The following is a 22,736-nucleotide window of genomic DNA, read 5'->3' as shown; positions in this document are numbered from 1 at the left end:
GGAACATTTCACTGCTAATGAAGACACGGCTCGTACATACCGTATTTTGCGGATTACAAGACACACCTGTTTATAGGACGCACCCCAAATTTTGGAGAGGAAAATAGGAAAAAAATATTTTTTTAAAAATGTGGTGCGTGTTATAATTTGCTTTTACAGTAGCTTACCTGGGGGGCAGCGGTGGTGGAGCTGGGTCTCAGGTGACAGGGTCGATGTTGGCGGCGGCAGGAGATATTGTGGGCTCCAGGCTGGTAAGACAGGGTGTTCGATGGCTGTGCGCCGCAGGCCAGTGAGACAAGGTGCTTGGCAGTGCTGGGGCTCTTCCGGATTTTGTGAAAGCCCGAAGTCCTGCACTTTCCATACTTTCTAATGCGGTAGACTCTGGGAAAATGTCCGCCAGAGGCAGCGCATGCGTAATTGAAATCTCGGGAGCCCGCAGCCATCACCCTAATCCTGCCTCTGCCAGAAGCTTCCGGTAACAGCGACCCTGGGACCCCGCTCCACCACAGCCACAATTCGGATTATAAAACGCACCCCAATTTTCCCCCAAAATTGTGGGGGGAAAAAAGTGCATCTTACAATACGACAAAAATGGTAGTTTGGTCTTTTTGGTGATAACATACGGTGGCGAAACCTGGACAATAAAGAAACAAGACAGAAGAAGATTTGACGCCTTCAAAATGTGGTGCTAGAGTAGGAAACTATCAATACCATGGATGGCAAGAAGAACAAACAAATACATTTTGAAACAAATCAAGCCAGACATGTCACTCAAAGCAAGGATCACCAAGCTACGACTTGCCTATTTTGGACACTTCATACGAAGAGAGCAATCACTGGAGAAGGACATCATTGTTGGAAGAATAAAAGGAACAAGGCGAAGAGGAAGAGCAGCAACTCGATGGCTTGATACTATCAAGATAATGGCAGACAACCCTGGTGGCCCTATCTAGGCTTGCACAAGATCGATCTTCCTACAGAGCATTCATCCAGCAAGTCGCCATGACTCGAGACCAAGCCAAAGGCAGTTAAAAAAAAAAGATAATTAACACCGTCTTATGTGGATCTTTCGGATTGCCTCTAAATTATGAATACATTTGGAGCTTTTGTAAGCCTAGCTAGAGGCTATTCTCCATTGTTGCAGTGTATAAGAGGATCCCAGCCTTTCTTATTTCACCATCTCGTGATCTTTACCCTTTCCCTCCCTAAACTAGATTTGGTCATATGATTAACAAAGGACTTTAGGGAAACCTTTCCAGCTTTACAGGAATTTGTAAAATTGGGACAATGTGGGTGGTTTAACTGGCAAGGCCCGACTATGGTTTCCTTCAAAAACATCTAATCAATTAATGGTATGTAACTTGAAACTCCATCTTTAACAAAGTCTGCTTATGCATCCTTTAGGCTAGGCCTACAAAGCGTCTTTAGACAAGAAGCCAAAAACACTTGTGGGACTTACATTAAAGCTTATGACTACACTGGGTTGTGTCACACAGCATCAGAATGCAACATCGTATCGATTGATAAATCAATGGAGTCACATTGCAACCGTCAAAAAATAGTTGTGCATCAGCAAGTTGCAGACAAGTTACACAAATTCTTTTGGTAGCTAGACCTGAGTCACTTTGTAGCCCTCTCCACTGGGGGCAAAGTCATATTCAACTTGTGACGTGCAACAAAAAGTTTCATCAGAGTTGGATTTTTTTTGTGATGATTGTTCAAGGCAACAATCAGTAGATGTGCTGTACATGGTAAACGGTGATCTTCATGTTGCTGCATGGAGTAGACATCTAGTCCAAGCCTTATAGGAGACAACAACCTTTTTCAACCTCCAGGAACTAGGTTTATAAGGGGATGGTATGCTTGTAACCATGAGGTAATATGCTGAAAGGGCAAAACTTTGTGGCACGGTTCAATTTGAGTGGCCCATCAATGTGCTCAATAGCAATTTGCATGTTTTTAAGCTGGTCACACATTGACAAAACACTTGGTGACTGACAGATCCTCCTTTTAACCATCAAGAGCATGTATATTTTTCCATGTAGAGAAGAGAATAAACAATAGTCAGAAATAAAATAGCGACCATGTTGAAATCATTTCCCAGCTTACATCTGCTGTCAGATGACCAACACACATTGAATGGGCAGCTGCTTCTGCTAGAATTGCTGGTTTGGGTTGGCATTCATCTAATGCGCACTCCCTTTAAGTAGTATAGGTTCAAATTGTATGGTAAGAAGAGTACTTTATGGTTTTGTAAAGCAAAAGTAAAATTAAATCCACAGACACCCCTTATCAGTACAAATAAATTTTACTAAATTCTATACCATGACAAGTTAGAGAATTCAGGGTGAGATACATGTATCATGTGATTAAGTTAATCAGATTTTAAAAATTAAATTAACATCTTAAGAAACAGTATAATGTATGAAAACTACTAGAATATAGTTAAAACAGTTGAAATTGAAACTGTAAAAATAAAAAGTCAAACTACCAAATGAGGACATTTGGTATAGATATCAGTCAACAAAAAGGTCGAAATGCAAAATCACATCATTAGGAACATTTTCTGACTGCACCGTGATTTGCATTATTAGGTTATGTTCCCATGTAGTGTAAACACAGCAGATTTTCCATTGCCGTATTACAGTACGAGCATTGTGAATAAGATTTAAAGGGAATCTGCAGGACTTCAATCCCCAAAAATAATAAAGGGGTATAATAAAATCCCCTTTTATTATACCCACATACATTGCAGTCCAATGGGCGTTTCTGGTTTTCATCTAATGCCTCCTTTCCTCTTATGATCACCGTCCTCCTTCACTGCTTCATGTGAATGATGCATACCGTGTCATGCACATAGTGTCCTCCATCACGCTCCTGCGCAGGCGCACTTCTCTCTGCCCTGCAGAGGGCAAAGGAAAGTACTGTATTGCACATGAGCCGGGAAAGGCCAAAGTGTGCCGATGTCCGGTAAGTAAAGCAGGTGTATGCGCACTACAGTACTTTCCTCTGTCCTCAGTAGGGCAGAGTGAAGTGCACATGCGCAGGAGCACCATATGGGACACTATGTGGATGAAGTAGGATACGAGGACGGCGATTGTGACAAGAGAGGACGGATAAAGACCAGCGAAGTCAATGGGACTGGACCTCAGGGGGGTATAATTTAAAGTTATTTTTATGATGTGCAGGGTGGATTGGGGACTTACATACAGCATTCTAGAATACTGAACAAGAGGATTTAAAGGGGTATTCCCATCTCCAAGACCCTATCTCAATATGTAGTAGGTGTAATAATAATAATATTAGCAAATACCTCCAATTAGAAATGTAGTATAGTATTTTTGATTCGCTAGGTCTCTTACCTCATGTGCAGGCATCGCAGGACCTTCGGTATCCATGGTTACGGCCATTAACTAGCTAACTAACTGTGACTTTATCAGTGGACATAACCATGGATACCTAAGGTCCTACGACGCCTGCACATGAGGAAAGAGAGACAGTGAATCAGAAAAAATATACTACATTTCTAATTGGAGGCATTTACTATTATTATTATTATTACACCTACTACATATTGGGATAGGATCTTGGAGATGGGAATACCCCTTTAAAGGTGGTGGCCATACTTTATATTGGGAAAACCTGATGATAGGTTCCGTTTAAGCAGTGTATAGTAATTATTTGGGTTTTTAACTGCAGTAATAAGTGGAACTATATGTCAGTATTAGGTGGGTTCTCAAGTGAATAGGAGCTGATGTGAAGTACTTGTTAGTATACTGCCAGTTCAACTCCATTCAATATGTACATCCAGCCACCAAATGGAGTTGATGACAGCTGATCAGCGGAGATGCCGGGTGTTGGGTACCCACCGATCTGGTATTGATGACCTATCCTAAGTGAATGACCAGAGAAACCCTTCCTCAATCAAGCTAGAAATGGGTTTAGTACAGTTAATATGGATTTCCATATGTGTTAAAGGGAACGAACAATTAGACTGAAATTGTAACTACAGGATATTATTCAGCAGTCAATTTTATAAAGGTTCTGCAATTGTATCCTTTATTTCCAGTTATACTGTAATGTCCGCAATGTAAGTACACTAATATGCAGAGGTGTAGCTTTCCTTCCTCTGGGCCAAAATGTAATTTTGCTCCTCTACCCCTGTATCTAAATACACTTGCCAAGGCACAGTGGCTTGTTGGCTCCCTCCATGGCAGTCAAAGCAAATATTCCCCACTACACCTCAGCTATAAAGAACTTATTAACAGAGGAGACATTTAGTACATAGGTCTTCAATCTTTTTAACTTACGAGCAAGTAGAGCCACACTCGATATGGAAATAGTCTATTGAGGATATGACGTAACTCTTCCATAGTATTAGCTGTTGATAAAATAAACTTGACGCTAGTGTCAAAGCTAAAAAAAAAAATGACGATATCTCTGATCCCACCAGGATATAAAGTACTTCGAGCCATTGGTTGGGGAACACTGATTTAGTGTCAGTATTATAACAATAGGAATGTATGTGATTTTGTATCAAACTACATTAGTGTTTTCACCAGATAGATTGGTAAAAAGAAACCTTAGAAGAAGTAGAAATATTCTTTTTTTTATTAACCTGCATATCTTGAATAACAGTTTTTTTTATATACATATTATGATTGTAATCCATATTTACCACAGTAACTAAAAAAAAATATGAAAAAAAAGAGTACAAAATTTCCCTTAGAAGTTTGTGTTACCTCTTAGAAGTATGAGACATTGTGGTTTATTTTTCTTCATGTACCTTTACTGCTTTTGGATAGTACTTTATAAATATGTTTTTCACAATATCTATTGTGTTCCCAGTGGGAGTTGAACTATATTGCTTGCCATTGTAGATGAATGCCTTCTCTACGCTGAATACAGCCTGATTGAATTTTTCTTGGTGGAAGGGTTGATCTGTATTCAGGCTTTCAATCAGGCACCAAAGAAATAGACTCCAGCGTTCAGAATAATAATCCTGAACTAGCCCACCAAATTGTTTGTTAGCATAGTCCAAAATGTTGCCAGTTGGACCCCAAAGAGTGATCTGGTTACGAGCATTCATGTCATAAAGGAAAGCCTCTTCTGGAGTTACTGCCATTTTACTGGCATCTTTCAACCATCTGCCAAGCAAAAACTGGGGTTGACTGGAAAGGAGATCATCAAGTTCAGGGAGAAGGTCGTAAACTAATACACCACCTGCAGTCATAAGTTTTTCAAGATCTTCACTCTCATAAAATGTTTTGATGTCTATATAATATTGAGTCACCAACTGCTGCACAGCTTCTCTAGTTACATCCACCAGATCATAAAGAAACGTGGTACTCTTTGACAGGGAGGGAGCAGCAAAATGCATAAACTTCCAAGCTTCAAAGAGGTAGCTTTGATTGTAGCAGACTTCTGTGTTCATTTTAAGAGATGGTCGTCTTACTAGAGGGGCGTGATTATGGTCTTTCCAATGTTGGGTACAGTTGTAGACACTTCTAAGAAGAAGCTGCCATGCAGTCAGAGCATTGAGGTTCTTCTGCCCATAACGTCTAGTGGAATAACCTAAGATCCACTCAGTAAGGTTAAGGGGCTCGGATCTCCAACCTATCTCGTTCATCAGTTCATATATCATGTCATTCTGTTCAATCCCTTCTGGGGTCAGTCCTGTTCCAACCATGGTGGAGCCATTGAATTTCATGGCCTCAAAGGGCCCAGAATTGACAGTGTCAACATTTCCATATAAACCATGGTTGCCACCAAAGTTATGCAACATGCACCAAATAAATGGTTGCCCAAAGAAAGACTTTGTTGATTGATAAACAGGCGAAGTCTCTGCAAACAAGTCAAGGACAATTATTTTACCAATGGGTGCCCCGTGAAGTAGTGCGCGAATCTGTGCTGGCTTCCAGAATGAAGGATTGTTAACAAACAACCAGCCCTGCAATAACCAGATTGCTCCAGGATCCACTAAAAACAGATAAAAACAAAATGTTAGTTTAAGATGTAAAAAACACTGATGGCCGCCATACACATTAGATAGCTGATGGAACAAATGATCATTCGGCCAACAGTTATCTCTTCCGACTCCCCCAGACACATGAACATTTAGCTCAGCCAAATAGATATTAGTTATCAATGGGGAAAGTAGAGAAAGCCTCTGCCAGACAACTCTGACAGCAGCTTATCTCCTGAATAATGAAAGGTTCGGGAGAATAAAAATCTAATTGCCTGACTTATCTCTCCCGAAATCATGTGTCAGGGAGAGTGGGGAGGCCGCCATACTCACTCATTTGACTGTTAGTGATCCCGCCAATATTGGCGCATTCGGGCAATTTTAGTCTAATGTGTACAGAGGCCTTAAGTGTAGTATGTATTGCATAAGGTGATTGAGTAATGACATAATATCTCATATGTTACATATTAGTTATATTTTATCATCTTGCAATTAACAATGTGGTCTAATGCTTCTTGATCCTGGGCTTTAAGGAAGGCAGATTTTTCTCTTTACTAAACCAATACCAATGACCATGCCGAAAAGTACACTCAAATACAGGTAAAAATATACTTTTTACTACTGGTCAACTTTGCCTAGAAAAATGAATCTTTGGGGACAGAATCATTAAGCAGTTTTTACCAGAATTCTAGCATAAAACGGCTTGAAATGTCACAACATTTTTGTGCAAATCCAGGTCGAAAATGTCCATTGGGTGGTCCCAAGCCAAGCAAGTGCTCCAGCTGTCATCACTAAAGCCTCCATTACTCATTCCCATGGGTGTTGATTGACAGCATGTCAGTCTGGACACATTGAAGTCACCGCAGTGCAGGCAAAATCAAGTAACAAGGAGGAGGAAGCTTTTGGCAGATTTTATTGACAACATCCATGGCACTTGCTTTGCTTAGAACCACCCACCAGTCACTGGGCAGATGATTGAGAAACTGATTCTATATTTTTAAAAAAATGTTTTTATAAGTAGAATAAAATCCATTTTACAGCTGAAGTTTTGCTTATGGTTCTTCTTGTCGTTGTGTTCTCGGTTTTAGAACTGGGAAGGACCAGTGAAGTTGTGATCTATATATTGGCCCTGTGGATTTTAAAGAACTTAGGCTGGCCCTCAGGTATGAGTGTGAAATATCAATATGCAATGGTGGAAAAGTTCTCACATTGTGCATACCTATTGATAAATGTGACTGTTTTATGTCTGGCTAACTTCACGGTATTTGCTGCAAGGAGGACTTTAAAGGGAACCGGTTATGTTGAAAATGGTATCTGAGCTGCAGGCAGGATATTATACAGAGGAGTAGCTGATCAGATTGTTATAGATTTTACGGGGAAAATATTCCGTAAAAATTCTATTTTATTCATGGAATTCTGGTGTTTGTAGACATATGAGTCCAGTGGGCGGTCCTATTCAGTGATTGACAGTCTTCTCTGTATGACTGTCAGTCACTAGTAGGACTGTCCACTGGACTCATATGTATACAAGCACCAAGAACTTTAATGGATAAAGTTTCTCCTTTATGCCACACTAGTCATTGATCAGACTGCGTATACAACATGACAGGTTCCTTTGAATGTGAAAAGTGTTTTGCTGTATTGGGAATTTATCTGTATGTACTAAAATGGGAAAACAAATATATATCCTGCTTTTCAAATCTCATAAATATAGTAACTTAAAAAGGGTTATAGAACTATATTGGGCCTAGTAAATGAAATCTGAGATTACAGGCTCCCCTGGTGTAGAAAGGTGTTGTACATGCTTCTAATATTGCTGACCTAGCCCAAGGATAGGTCATCAATGTCATATCAGTGGGTGTCCAGCATCGCTACTAATCAGTTATTTTCAGCTCCAGCTTTTAAGAGTTGAAAACAGCTGACTGCGGAGGATGCTGTCTGTAAAACCACCACAATCTGATACTAATGATCTATCCTAAGGAAAACCCCTTTAGTATCTTTAATTCTTGAGTGGTACACGAGATAAAAAAAAAAAGAAAAAAAGAATATACTAATTAGTAGGTTAAACTCATACCATTAACCATGGACTTAAAGATGGCACTACTGATTGAAGACAAATAGGCTGGATCACAAGAGGTTGGGGTCATCTCGTTGAATGTATCTGCATTATAAATATGGTCAGTTCCAAATTCCCGAATTATCTCAGTCATAAAGAGCCCTCCAATCTTCTGGAAAAGGGGATCCTCCGGGTCTAGTACATAACTGCACGAGTATGTACAATTGAAGTTGCTCCATCCACCAAGTCTTGTCACATTGATTTTAGGAAATATTCTGTAAAAACAATAAAAGTAAAATGAGGAAATTGAACTTTGACCACCCTTTATAGCGTTTTTAATGCCGTGAGTGTGAAAAACGAGAAACAAGAATGAAAGGGAACCTGATTGGAAAAAGAAGACATGGCGTCCATAGGTGGACTTTCTCAGTGTGTAGAAAGAGTCAAAGCCAGGTATGGCAGTCCTTGTTGGCACTACAAGATGAATGGACCATTGGGGCTAATCCCCATCTCAGAGCAAAGAGATAGACGGGATAACAATATATACACGAGTCTTCCCTTTGCAACATGTTAAAATTCCATTAGGTACCTCAACTATCTTACCAGTCATTCTTAAAAAGTTTGTATAGCAACATTTCACAGTCATACTATCATTATTAAATGAGTTGCCCCTTTGGGGACATTTTTTTTTTTACTTAAATGCATGTTTTTAGGACTTGTCCTGAGTTTTACAATCAGGACAGTTTAACAGTAGAGTTTTATCTGTCTTTTTCTGAGCTCTTCTCAGCAGATTTACGACGACAGACCACATCAAAGTTCAATGAGCAGGGAAACTAAGAACCTGTAAAAACGAAACGGTTGAAAACATTTAATGAAGCAAAAAATAATTTTTAGCCCCAAATATATGCACTTAAGAAAAAAAATGTCTGCAAAAGTGGACAACCCTTTAATTATATACATTACTTTATCTTGTCATTTGGCCATATCTGTTATTTCAGAGCAGTGTAGAATAGACAACTCAACAATAAGTGATGAATTACCTTAGCAGACCTTGTGGGATGTGTCCAGCAAATGCAGGCAGCACCGTGATCATTCCGAGAGATCTCATACTCTCTACAATCTTGTTCTAAGATTTAACATGAAATAAATGCATTTATCATCAGGTTCAATTATGCTCGAAGGGTTATCAAAACCCGGCTCAGTGGTTAGCACTGTTGCTTTGCAGCACTGGGGTCCTGGGTTCAAATCCCACCAAGGACAATATCTGCAAGGAGTTTGTATGTTCTCCCCATGTTTGTGTGGATTTCCTCCGGGTTCTCCCGTTTCCTCCCACACTCCAAAGACATACTGATAGGGAACCTAGATTGTGAGCCCCAATAGGGACAGTGTCCATAATGTCTGCAAATTGTCTGAATTGTAAAGCGATGCGGAATATATGTTGGTGCCATATAAATAAAAAGATTATTATCAAAACCTGATACAGTCATGGCAAATAGTTAGGGCAAGTGACGTTATCACTTTATGATCAGCGGGATCAGGCTTGTGAGACCCCCACTAGCGCTGCTTTATAGCTGCGGCCTCTTCATTCTTTCCCTGCGCAGCAATGCCCTAAACAACAAGGACATGACTTTAAAGAGGACACATTGCTAAATCAGTGTTACAACCTCCTCATTCTCGGGATCAGTGTGGGTCCCCGATAATAAAGTGATGATATAGTCTAGCAATAAGCAATCACTTGATCAGATCGGACTGACCCTTTGTAGCATTCCAGTCCAGTGTGCTTCATTTACTTATTAGACTGTCTGATTGTAGGTGTACACAGTCTCATTTAGACAGACCGATTTCTGCCCATAAGTGAGCATTAAAAACAGTGTTCAAGTGGATCGACTCTAGTTTACAGTCTGCTTACACTGATGTCAGTGAAGAAAGTGTCAGGCAGTGTACATTTTAATACTTAGCCTTTGTAGTGCGGCAGTGTTCACACTGTGCAGTAATGAGGCTGTGACCCAAGGAAAGTCCAACTTAAACGGCTTTATTTGGCAAAACTCACAACTTAAAAGCAAAGGCTGTCCTTCGGATCGCAGCCGGGATATCCACACAGTCCGTGTAAACCTATTGCCGTGGGAGACAGCCGCACCGTGTCACTTAGGGTGCATAAGATATGTTGCCTTCACAGGACTGTGTTCAGCTTCACACAAACTTGGAGAGCTTCCTGCTATGCTCCTAACAGTCCCAACACTGACACACCCAAACCTTTACTGCAGGTTGTTAAAAGGAAACTGTGGCCATGAGCCACTTGTAGGACCCGGGCTGGAGGGAGTGGACCGCCCCACTGCCATCCTGTAGCCCACTCCAAGAATAAAAGCCCATGCCGGTTTTTCTTAAATCCAACTTAGACAAATAGCTTGACTAAATTCAAACTTTACTTTTACTCTGCACTGCAATCTCAGCTGTGTCTGTGATTGTAATGCACTCCAGCGGGTTCAAAATGCTTCTATGCTTATCCTGGAGGATATACAGTATACTGTCATTCGCATATGATCCCTCTCACTGCTTCACATGTTGTTATTGCACTCTCCCCTTTAAAAACACATAAGTGTTAAGGGGAGTATGGGTGGAGTCAGGAGAGAAAGCCGACAGTCAAATGAGTGCCCAGCCATCAGTTATTGTATGGTGGCTACACAACTTAAGGTAGCGTCAGGCTGACAGTTATTCGCATTCACACTTCGATGAGAGGAGTAAGAGAAGTAAGTCACTGTTAGACACCATTGGCAGCGGCTTATCTTCCTTAGGAACAAAAGGATTGGACATGTTGAAATCCAATATGCCTATTCTTCTTTCTCATAGGATGGTCAGCAAGCGTTTCTCTAACGTATGTGAGTACCTTAAGCCTGAGGTTGCTTCAAGATGCTTATGATATAAGAATGCCTATATAATTATGGCTTTGGTAGATCACAATTCTTTTAAAGCTATGGAACAATTTTAAATTATTCCTAACAATACTAGTTGGGACCACATTGCATCTCCTAACCTAACAGTTTCTCTATAATATTAATCGTTAGTACATAAAATCTGGAAATAGATTAACATCAAATTTTATCACATTTCTGTTCAGTTTATTAAAAGGCTAGAACACAAATGTTCAGCTTCTGATTTTCCCCAGCCTCAGCATGTCAGCGCACATGGATTATCTACCTGCAGGGAGAGCTGATTCTGCATCCAGTTGGAGGACAACGGACCACCCCAAGTGTGAATATTTCCCATCCGACCCCAGGCAAGAAATGCAGGACCCGTGAAAAAGTCATCAATCTCCGACTGGTTTAATCCCAGAGTCAAAAATACCTAAAATTAGGGGGAAAAAATACCTTTAAGAATAACAGGTCCAATAGTCAAATAATTATCAGGTTCTACCACTTTGCCATAGCTTGTTATATGGACAAAATTTATATATAATGGATATTGGGCCAGAAATTAATAAATCAGAGATTTAATTAATAAACGGAGCTACCAACACTTCTCAAAGTATTGTATACAGTGTGTAAGGTCTTTTGGGAAGTATTTCTATATGAATTAAAAAAAAAACCTGCTCATGTCATACCCCACACATGAGCAAACACCTGGAGACCATCTGAGTCCATATAATCGAGAACAGTCCCAAAGAATAAAAAAATGCAGTAAAACATTTTATCTGAGCTAAATAAGACAGTTGTCAAGATTTGTAACAGATGTGTCTTGAATCAAGAATAATGTACCAGCCATCGGTCAGGAATTAGCAGTATCGGCCATCTACATACAATTCAGATATAATCATGTAGTGCCACCTAGTGGTAAAAAGTGGAGGTGTGTGTAACTTAGAATAATCACATAATGCCATTGTGGTCTATATATACATACATTCACACATATAATCTTTTCTCGCCATTTGATATCAGGATAGGGGGTTTTACCCGTTGCCATATGGCCTCCTGGCCTGTAAATGCGAGAGGCATGTTGATTCCATTCAGCGCCATCCAGTCTATTTCCTTCTCCCATCTAGCCCAGTCCCACCAGACAAATGAATAACTTGAGGTGCAGACATTTTGATAGTAACGAAACCTTATGAAAAAAAAGAAAGTCTGATTTACGTACGATATGATTTACGTACAGTGGAAACAGGCAGTATAGATCTGTGCGATATACACATATAGAAATCCTCAAAACAGCAAGATGCATCCCTCTATAAACAATGCATGAAACTACAAAGAACACTGAAGGAGCATATGATCCGAGAAATGTAAAAAAGTATCATTTTTATTCATAAAGTACTACGATAAAATACATTAAGGCACAAGATACAGAAAACACAGAAAGACAGCCCTGTATAACCACATGAGACAATAGTGTGTACAAAATTAAGGCTGGTAGCCAGAAATATAGTAAAAACTATTGTAGCTTTCAAGTGTAGATCTGAGCGGCAGCCATGTAAGGGTCAGCACAGTTTAGGGGAGTTAGGGTCTATGCTCATGGCAACGCTGTACCCATAGACCTTGTAGGGCAGCACACAGAGTTCAATACTACGGAGCCATACACAGTCTGTATTTTGCCATATGGTACCTCCATGAGGCATTATATGCCACCATAGAGGAAGAGACATCCATAATACAGCATACACAATATTTCCACTCATGAATTCCATGTAATTTGATGTGGACTCCATAACAATGAACATTGCCTACCAAACCCGTTATATACATCCCTAAGAGCGGTTTCATGCAACTTTTTTTATGAAAAATCACAGAATTTTTTCTTCACACTGTGTCTGGACGTTACCCATAATGTGCTTTTTTGTGGTGTTTTTCGTAAAACAATGACTAAAATGGAAAAACCAGTTACTCCGGGCTGTGGAGGGGAGAAGAAATGAAGGAGAGTCAGACACATGTTTGTATGGTACTTTCTATTTCAGCCAATTGCGCATCACGAAAACTATTGTTTGTCTAGTAATCAGTGGGGTTTATAACAGGAATACCCTTTTAAGAGTCATACCCATACTAAGGCCACGGCCCCACTATCAGTATTTGGTCAGTATTCGGTCAGTATTTTTTCTCAGGAGTGGGAAAAAAATGACGTTCTCACCTCTCCTCGTTCCACCCGATGCTCTGGTCTGCTGAGCCTGTGATGTAAAGCGCCGCATATGTCAGAACAGCGGGCGCCCTGTAATGACGTCATCGTGCCCACTGCTCTGAAACTTAGACTCCAAGGCAGAATGATGGGGGTGGAAGTGTCTGCTGACTCTCCCTACTCCAGCATTATTGCTCGCGCTGACAACTGGAGCCCCCCCTCCGGTCATCAGCGCAAGCAATGATGATGAAGGATGGAGTGTCAGCAGACGCTCACACCCCCATCGTTCTGTGCGGGCAGTGCTGGGGCGGAGGAGGAGCCTGATTCGGGTGCTGACATCGGACCCCACTGGCTCACGGGGTGCATAGCAGTGGCGAGGCCTGCCGCCACTGGCGGTATGCCACTGGCAACAGAGAAATACATCATCATAAGGGCTCATGCAGTCAACCATATTTTCAGTCTGAGTGCGATCCGACCAATTATCGGATTGCACTCGGACCAATGTTACTTTATGGGGTGCTGCACATGTCCGATTTTTTCCTCAGACAGCAGCATTCATGATTTCCATCCACTATTTGGATCGCACTCGGCCATGCAAGGAAATGAATCTGTGGGAAAAAAAACAAACAGGCTGCACTCATCTGGACAACATCTGGGTGTGGTCCAATTTTCATGGACTGACAGATATTTTTTTTCCCATCTTCTCATCTGAGAAAATCCGATCACACTCTGATCATGATACCAGAGTGTGATTAGCGTAGTCAGAAAGATTATCTCGGATAATAGAAAATACGGTAATGTTGTGGCGCCCCTGAGGGTTCAGTCGCCACAGGGGTACTGCACCTCAGATAGAGGTATGGTATCTCCTCTTTCAGGTAAAGATGGAGTACTACACAGGACCCCAAACCACACACTCAACACTACACCACTCCAGTTCTGTAGGGGGCCTAAATGCACCGTAGTGCTGCCCCGGGCCTGGATAGAGGAGTTGGGGGGAACCAAAGAGAGGGGGAACCACGTAGTGAGTGAGGGTGGAGGAAGCACTTACCTAAGCACTTAACTAGAATTCTATATAACTGGAGGCCATTTTAATAACAAGGTCTTTGGTTGTGGGCTCTTGGGACGGCAAGTCAGCACAAGGCTGCAGTCGGCTGAGGGTCCACGGTCCCCGGTCTCAGGCCTCGAGACGGGCAGCAGGGCAGAGTTATAACTGGCTCTGTCCCCGGTCAGGGTCCAAGTAAGAAGGCCCAGGAGGGGAGCAGAGGAGATAGGCTCCACAGGCGAAAGGAACCCAGGGGGTACAGACGGAGCGGAGTCGCCACCTGTATACCTCATTGTGGCTTAGCCAGAGGGACCCTGCCGCAAGAGGGGGTACCGGTCCCCGATTATCTGACTTTGTACTTCACGTCTCTGTCGGAAAACTCCGGAGGCTTAGTGGATCCCAGGGGGATACGGACGGAGCGGAGTCGCCACCTGTATGCCCTAATCTGAGTTTATCCAGAGGGACCCGGCCTTACGCCACGTTCTCACCACCAGTCACCAAAAAGGGCACACAGTCGGTCCGGGAACTACACGTTACCCACAAGGGACATCGCAGTACTCGTACGGGACCCAGTGGGGGACACAAGGTGGGAGAAGACAAGCAAGAGAGGTTCACACTAGTGTGGGGTGCTGATAGGTACTCCTGAACTACCTGGAGAGTGCTGAACCCCACCCTGGCGGCCGCAGCTCGCCGTGTGACAGCAGAGAGAAGCTTTGCAGCTGATAAAACATCAAAGTGAGTAAAGACTCGGATGACTTCAACTACTGCCTCTGTCTGTTCTTTCCTCCGCGGCACTGCACAAGCCATCGCTCTACACACCACTACTCTGCCCTGAGGCCTCGCTCCACCTGTGGGGAGTCGTACCAACTAAGCTGTCCGAACACCGGCCTCAGAGGACTGTCGCAGCGCTGGTGATCCTCACCAGACACCACGGGTGGCGTCACGAACATACCCCTTTCCTTTATCCTATAACCCAAAAACTCCCAACAAGCCTTTTTGCTGACCGCGCCGGTCACGGACCGGGCCAGCCACCGTGATATCCTACCCCCCCCCCCTCTAACCATCTAAGAAGGCCCGGGTTGCCGAGTACCCCACGGCCCGGCGGGCGCGTCAATGTGACCCTGGCCTAACACAGTACATTTATTATACATCATCAGGGTGTGCAGATCATTCTTCCACAATCAGTCACGTGCTTCTGCCCTCATCCTACCAGCACTCTCCTTGTTTAATCTGACTTTCTAGTCCTAGTTTTCTACTTGAATTCATGCGATCACACCGCAAACCCTGTATTAGTTCCATTTGCTTTTATGGACTTGTCTCTGTCCCTTCTAATCAGCACTTAGCGCTCCAACGTTCACCCATGTGTCTGCACTGGACTGTGGTTGTGCCCATACTGTGCTTGGCATCTGCTGCTGTCAGCCTTGCGGGGTAAGGGCAGCAATGAGGTTTATCCATATTGGATGACTGCATTAAGGTTTTTATTCATTTAAAGTACATTGTAACTTCTATAATGAACAATCTTAGACTTGCGTGTTTATTGAATGCTTAGTGTAAATTTATAGCTTTAAACCACAGCATTTGGAGAGGCAATATCTGTCTCCAGATGTCAATAAAATCCTTAAAAGACGTCAGGCTATTATGACCAGCAGGAGGCCAGGAAGTTACGGCTAACCCTTCCAGATGTCCCATTACTACAATGGATTTGTTAAATGAATGTGCATACCATAGTTGCAGTGCTTTGGACATATTTTTATCGTGTAAGCCCTGAAGGTTTACAGCCATTTTCAATGGGGCGGCCACAGATATAAGAGGGCCCCTGTGCAGTAACAGTAGATGGGCCCGTTGCAGTCCAATATCTCATCATAATGCACATATATGTGTCAGGGGCTTTTTGGCTCATATGCAGCTGCATTGGTTTGCCAAATCTATGTCCATCCCTTCATCCTCAACCCTCTGGAGTAGCAGAGAAATGACTACTCAGGCATTAGTGCAATGGCTAAAGTGGCTGACTGTAAGGCTAGGGCGAAACAGTGACATGTTTCGCTACAATAATTCTCAGACAAGTAGCACATAAATCGCAATTCTTATGCGGCTTGCATGGAAGAATATGGCAAGTGTGTCGCATGCGACTTACAACAGAAAATCCAACACATTAGAAAACATTTGTGAACTGGTCGCAGTCCCAAGAGGTCGCAGGTCGCAATGCGACACCGTGATTTCATGTAGCCCTAGACCAATATAACATTGCAGGGGTCTGAATCTTCTCTGGTGTTTTTAAGCACCGGACCACGCTCAGATAAAAATCAACTTTGGCAGCATAGATTTAGTGACAATTTATAGGTTAGGAATCATAAAGGTGAACTGATATGTAGATGAGTTTCAACCCAATACTCAACTTTTTTTTTAATGACGTCTTAGGCATTGACAACAGGTCATCATAAAATCCAAGGCATCCAAAGAGATTGGAGTATGCCTACACTATGTATGAATAGGTCTTTATATGTGCATAAAATGATATAACCATAGTAAAAAAATACATATATTTTTTGTTTATTTCCTTTTTTAATATAAACCATACGTCAACAAGTCTGCCTTTCATTAGATGTAACACTAGCTGACACTATGAGGGCATTCTTTACCTTCCCTCAATACCATAGAGGCACATCTGCATTAATTCAGTAAGTGACCCCATGCAATCTTTATTCCTAAATTAAAAGAAGAATGAATATACTTTGATATACTTTGGAGTTCACTTGGGGTGCTAGTCGACCTCAAGGGTTACTGATGTAAGTCATAACCCCTGCCTCCCAGGTCCATTGAATGCCATGGTAGAGATCGGGCTTTGATGTTCTCCCAGTGGACTATTAATGACGTCAGGGGCGGTGGCTGCTAAAACTTGATATCATTTGTTTTATGGATTTCTCATGGGAAACCTGTACTGCTCTCACTTCTCTGCCATCATTATTGGTAAGAGATATTATTTTATGGGAAACAAGTATTTACTAAAATTAATTCCCCTGAAGCAGATGACGCATGTGGTTATCTCTACAAGAATAGCACCAAGACACTAATTCTCAAGTTCGTGGGAACCAAAATTTAGTCCCTACCTACATTAGTCTAATTCAGATGCAATGAGTGGAACACTCCTTTAAGAGACAGCAAAGTTGATTCCTATTTTTTTAAAACAAAAATACTATCTGACAAAGAAAAATCTAAGGAGGAAGTAACGTGCATATGACTGCCTGCATTATCACGTGCAGAAAGAAGAAGGAAGTCTTGTGTCACTTCACTCGGCTACCAAAGAATTATCTACTTAAACATGTGTATCAGAAGAATTAGGATACATCTATATAAGTACACACACAAACTCTGTACCAATAAATGTGTGAAAATCAGAGGATACAAGAAATGGGTATTGTGACCCAATGGTGTGTTAAAGGGGTAATCTGGCTCTGCTTAGTTCCACATCAAGAGATGAACAGGGGCGGTGATGTTATGTCTACAAATATTTGCCGGCTTGTGTGATCGGGAGGCAGGTATCACGCACCTGTGCTATTTTAATGAATAGTTGGATTACCGCTTTAAAGGGGTTTGCCCACAAACAAAAGTAAATTTGATTAATTATTCTTATATTAAAAATAAGTTCCATAATTGAATATGTTAAAAAATGTTCCTGTGCTGAGATAATCTTATAATGTGCCCCTGTATAACGGATGTGTCTTACCGTGCAGTAACATGGTCTGACCATACCATAGCTCCTGGGCAGGGAGGAAGCAAAAGAAAGTATACAGACAGGACAGCATGGGATCACAGCTGATTCTTTGAGGTAAAACAAGCACGGAAATGTTTTTGTGGCGCCCCTGAAGGTTCAGTCGCCACAGAGGTACTGCATCTCACCCAGCTAGGTGTGGTATCCCACTCTCAGGTAAAGATGGAGTACTGCCCGGGACCCACCCACCTGAATCCAACACTACACCATTCCAGACCAGCAGGCGGGGCAAGATGCATTGGCCTATGCTGAGCCCTGTACCTGGTTGGAAGTGGGGGGGGACCAAAGGAGAGGGAACTATGTAGTGGGTGTGGGTGGAGGAAGTAGTTTAGGGGAGCACTTCAGTAGGTGTATAAAAAGGGGAGCCATGTTGAGAGAGTGTGTTCAGTCAGAGGAGGACAGTGAGAGGAGCCGGAGCTCTGCTCAGGAAGATCGGGCCTGAGTTGAGAGGCCCAGGAGGGAAGGCTGAAGAGGAAGGGAGCGGAGGAAGGCTCCAGAAGTGAGGGGATCCCAGGGGCACGGGAAGTGCGGATGCCACCTGTGCGCCCGAATCTACCAGTACGTGGAGGGATCAGGCCGCAGAGGGGACCGGCCCCTAAACTAGTGGAGAACTACAACGCTCAGCTAGAAACCGGAGGTTTCTGTACTTTCAGTGTGTAGTTGCTAATTGCCGCAACTAAATCACCGAAAAGGTAGCCACACAGGATTCAGGGGACTGCAGTTTGCCCGCCAAGATCCGAGGTTACTGGCTTGGGTCACTGGTTGCGAGGCGCAGGGCAGTAGGGTGAGAGCCAGCGCACGAAGACGACCGAGGAAGGCACACAGACTGGGGTCCCGTTACGTACTCTTGAGATACCTGGGAGTTTGCTGAACCCCTCCCTTGGTGAACACAGAACGGCGTGGGCAGTTACCCTGGCGCTGGTAACTTGGGAGTCTGAAAACCGTGAGTAAAGCTTGAAGACTGCACCCCACTGTGTCTGTGAATAATTGCTGCGCCATCACTCGCCCTGCACTACACAGCAACATCTACCTCATCTATAACATCACTGCCCCGCCCTGGAGCTTAGCTCTACCTGTGGAGAGCTGTCCCAACTCTGCTGCGTCACCATCAGCTCCAGAGGATCTGCACCGCAGTGGCGGCCCCATATAGCCGCATACCACAGGTGGCGTCACAATCATTAAACTATAAAAAGTATAGAATCCCCTTTTATTGACCGCCCTGGGTCACGGACCGGGTGACTGCCACTGTGACATCCCCTGCACCGACCGGCCCGGCACCGAGTACCCCACGGCCCAGGGGGTGCGTCATATTTTTCCATACAGAAACCTGCAGCTGTGATCCCGTGCTGTCCTGTCTGTATACTTTCTTTTGCTTCCTCCCTGCCCAGGAGCTGTGGTATGATCAGACCATGTTCCTGTACAGTCAGACACAGACATTACACAGACATTACACAGCAGGGGCACATTTATAAGATTATCTCAGCACAGGAACATTTTTTAACACACATCCAATAGTGGAATTTATTTTTATTCCAAGATCTATTGATTCTATTTGTATGGGAAAGCCCCTGTAATTTAAAGATTGCTATACATGGTCTATAGATTGCTATACATTGATAAAACATCTTTCACTTTGAACTTTTATATATGGCATTAAGCCACTGTGGAGCCATACAGGCTCCATCAGGTGTCATTGTAGAGATATTCTCCCCTAGAAACAAGGCCAAAATGTTGTTATCTTCATCCGAATTTTATAGAACAAATGCTGTAAATTTGATAGAAAATAAATGTAATCAAGAGCATATGGAGGAAAAATAAAGGGCCACATGCTTATATAGATGTCAAGCAGAGTTTTTTTTTTTTTTTAATTTCCCCATCTGGTCTTGTGCCATTTCCAGCGCTGCTACTGTTCTGCATCACGTGACCGTAGCTCTCTCTTGCTGGTTCACATCATTAGTTCCTTTCTTCTTGTAAGAATATGAAAGCCTCATTCTGAGTCTTATAGACTTAATATCCATTTTCATTACCCAATCTCAAACCTTGATCAGTTACGTATTTGCTGATGGATAGTCGTTTAATACACTGGCAGACACTGCAGGGCCCCTGTGCAAGAACAATATATGGGCACTTTGCAGTCCAATAGCTCATCATAAAGCACAATTTTCAGTGTATTAGAGTTGGAAATGGGCCCCCTTACCTCTTGGGCCTTGTAGATTACATCAATGATATGGCTTTCCCTGGTTTAATAGTCTGTTTACACAGGCAGTCTGCGCTCCAGATACGCACTGAATGATAAGTAATAAATCGTTCAGTGCAGATAGGCGGAAATTATTCTCCTCAGCATGAGTCCTTTTTAGACAGTATAATGTGCTTTCGAGAATGATGATCTTTTGTGCAGCACAAATGATCATTTCACCCGACGAATAATGAAAACACTCGTTCGTCAGGTGAAATGTTGGTCTTTTGTCAGATGATCGGCAGCCTTTTAGGCTGTGAGCCCACGATGCATTTTTTAAGCGTTCTCGCAGCGGCAAAAACGCTGCAGAAACACTTAAAAAACGCTTGGTAGAAGGCCTGCCATGTTCCCCAATGATAATCCGCATGTGCTGTGCACATGCTGCGGAAATTTCCGCTGTGGATTATCATTGCGGAAAAAAACGCAACACTACCAATTATTTTGCGGAAGCGCTGCGTTTTCGCCGCCATTGACTTGCATTGGAACGCATGGAATCTGCATCACTGCATCTGTACATGCGGAATCCAAGCGTTTCAATGTGCGGATGGTACCCGGGTGTGGAGGAGAGGAGACTCTCCTCCGGACCCAAGTACCATAGTACCTGTAAAAAAAAGAATAAAATAAAAAATAAATATTATATTTACCTACTGGCGGCCCCCGGTCTCCTTGTCTTCGCTTGCCGGCAGATCGCGGTGGACTGAAGGACCTGCGCTGACGTCATAGTCATGTGACGGCAGGTCCTTCAATGTACCGCCAGCTGCTGGCAAGCCAGGACGGAGCGAAGCAAGACTCCGGGGGCCATCGGAAGGTAAGTATAGATTTATTTTTTATTTTATACCATTCTTTGGGGTCACACTATATAAATCCATGCCGGTTGCATGGATTTATATAGTGTGACCAAGTTGTCAAGCACTTTCCAAGTGATGCTAAAATCGCTTGGAAAGCGCTTGTCAACCCGCATGCGGAAATGAAAGTGAAGAACGCTTCACATCCAGCATGTCCCTGGCAGGAAAAACGTATGTACAATCCGCATGTACAATCCGCATGTACAATCCGCATGTGTTTTTTCTGCCAGGGAGATGCAGAAACGCTCAGGAAAAATCCGGAGCATTTTTGCATCGTGGGCACATAGCCTTGGACTGCACAATTATCTAGGAACTCGCTTACAATAGCGTAGTGTAACTGGACCTTTACATTGAGAAAGTGATTTCTGCTGTTCATGGAAATGCTGTGTGAGGCGGCTGGCCATTCACAATTGTGGTCACGTGATCCAGGAAAGGAAGGGAGCAGCGCTGAAAAAAAACAGAAGGCCACGGCCCCACTATCAGTATTTGGTCAGTACTTTTTCTCAGGAGTGGAAGCCAAAACCAGGAGTGGGTGATAAATGCAGAACTGGTGACTTGTTTCTATTATACCTTTTCTCTGATTGTTCCTCACCTGGTTTTGTATCCCACTCAAGAGAAAAAATACTGACTGAATACTGACCAAATACTGATAATGAGGCCGTGGCCAAAGACGGAGACTGGTAAGTATTTTAGTGCACACACAAAATATACATTTCTGACCGCTAATGAATGGGAAAAAAAAGCGGAGCATGAAATAAGGACATGTGATACGCCCTCAATGGGTATTGTCCCATTTATTTGCCTACTTATTGCTGTTTTTATATTTCTTACCTGTTCGGTGTTTTCACAGTGATGGGTGAAGGCACTCTAGGTAGAGGTGATGGGACTTGTAGCTGGACTCCTGACCACGAAATATGGCAGCCACAGAAATATTTCAAGTAGTTGTAGAATCCTGTGGCAGCTGCTACCCCACTGCTGCCCACAACAGCCACTTTCCCAGCACCCACCGAGCTCAGCTGGTAAGTGTCCAGACCATCAATTCCAGCCAAGGATCTGTTTACTGTGACCACAAACTCATCAGCACGGTCCCCAATCAACCGATGAAGGAGATCTTGAACAGCGGCTGTCTGTACTACATCCCTGTACTGTGGTTTAAGGTGGGATAAAGTCTGGAAAACTTTTCCTGAAACCATCAGACCAAAAGAGGACAGGAGAATCAAAGCCAGCTCCGCTACGTTCATCCTTTAGTTTGCTATCAAATGCTCATGGAAGGATCTTAGTCAATGTTGTCCACCACAAGCGTGCAAGAGTTCTTCCTTAAATCCTGGATCCTTCATCCATGTCATCTATAACTTGAAGGCAACGTGAACTGAATTGTAAGAATTTGTGTTCTCCAAAGAGTTAATAGTTCAGAGCAATTACAAGTGTGGACCACTGCTGAGACTTTCCCCAGACTGGGACAAGATGCATCTGCATTACAGATCAGCTGAGGGAGACCTTTACATTTCCTGATTGTGGTAACATGAGACCCTGCGCCTCATTGGCCTCATGCAGTATGGTGCTATTGGTGGACTGTCAGACGCTGAATGATTGGACACTGCAGAGATATGATTGGTTCTTAAAGTGTCTCATTAGGCGAGGGCGATTGTTTGAACAGGTTGTAGGGACAACAATGCGGCTGGTTCTAGTTAGTTACAGGGGATTGCCTGGAGAGAGGTTTTGCAATCCT

The 22,736-nt window shown here is 43.0% G+C and overlaps 1 protein-coding gene across 1 annotated transcript; it reads right to left on the bottom strand.

The window, feature by feature from the left end:
* Positions 1–3,581: 3,581 nt before the first annotated feature.
* Positions 3,582–22,537, bottom strand: NAGLU (N-acetyl-alpha-glucosaminidase). Its single transcript, XM_073683576.1, has 6 exons — positions 21,839–22,537; positions 11,966–12,113; positions 11,214–11,360; positions 9,059–9,144; positions 8,040–8,296; positions 3,582–5,979 (listed from the first exon to the last, which is right to left on the bottom strand). Exons 1-6 carry the CDS (start codon positions 22,246–22,248, stop codon positions 4,769–4,771), a joined length of 2,259 nt encoding a protein of 752 aa, XP_073539677.1. The 5' UTR covers positions 22,249–22,537; the 3' UTR covers positions 3,582–4,768.
* Positions 22,538–22,736: the final 199 nt, after the last annotated feature.

Source organism: Phyllobates terribilis, unplaced genomic scaffold (assembly GCF_046119375.1).
Source record: "Phyllobates terribilis strain yellow unplaced genomic scaffold, ASM4611937v1 Scaffold_5__5_contigs__length_657084704, whole genome shotgun sequence".
Taxonomy (NCBI): domain Eukaryota; kingdom Metazoa; phylum Chordata; class Amphibia; order Anura; family Dendrobatidae; genus Phyllobates; species Phyllobates terribilis.
This window is presented reverse-complemented; position numbering and strand designations above follow the sequence as displayed.

What these genes read in the sequence shown, in the direction of transcription:
- NAGLU (XM_073683576.1), bottom strand. Translation starts at nt 22,248, where the DNA reads ATGAACGTAGCGGAGCTGGCTTTGATTCTCCTGTCCTCTTTTGGTCTG. An exon ending in AGGAGGCCATATGGCAACGG is followed by an intron (nt 11,361 to 11,965) that starts GTAAAACCCCCT and finishes CCCTAATTTTAG; the next exon opens with GTATTTTTGACTCTGGGATT. An exon ending in CTTTAAGTCCATGGTTAATG is followed by an intron (nt 5,980 to 8,039) that starts GTATGAGTTTAA and finishes ATCTGTTTTTAG; the next exon opens with TGGATCCTGGAGCAATCTGG.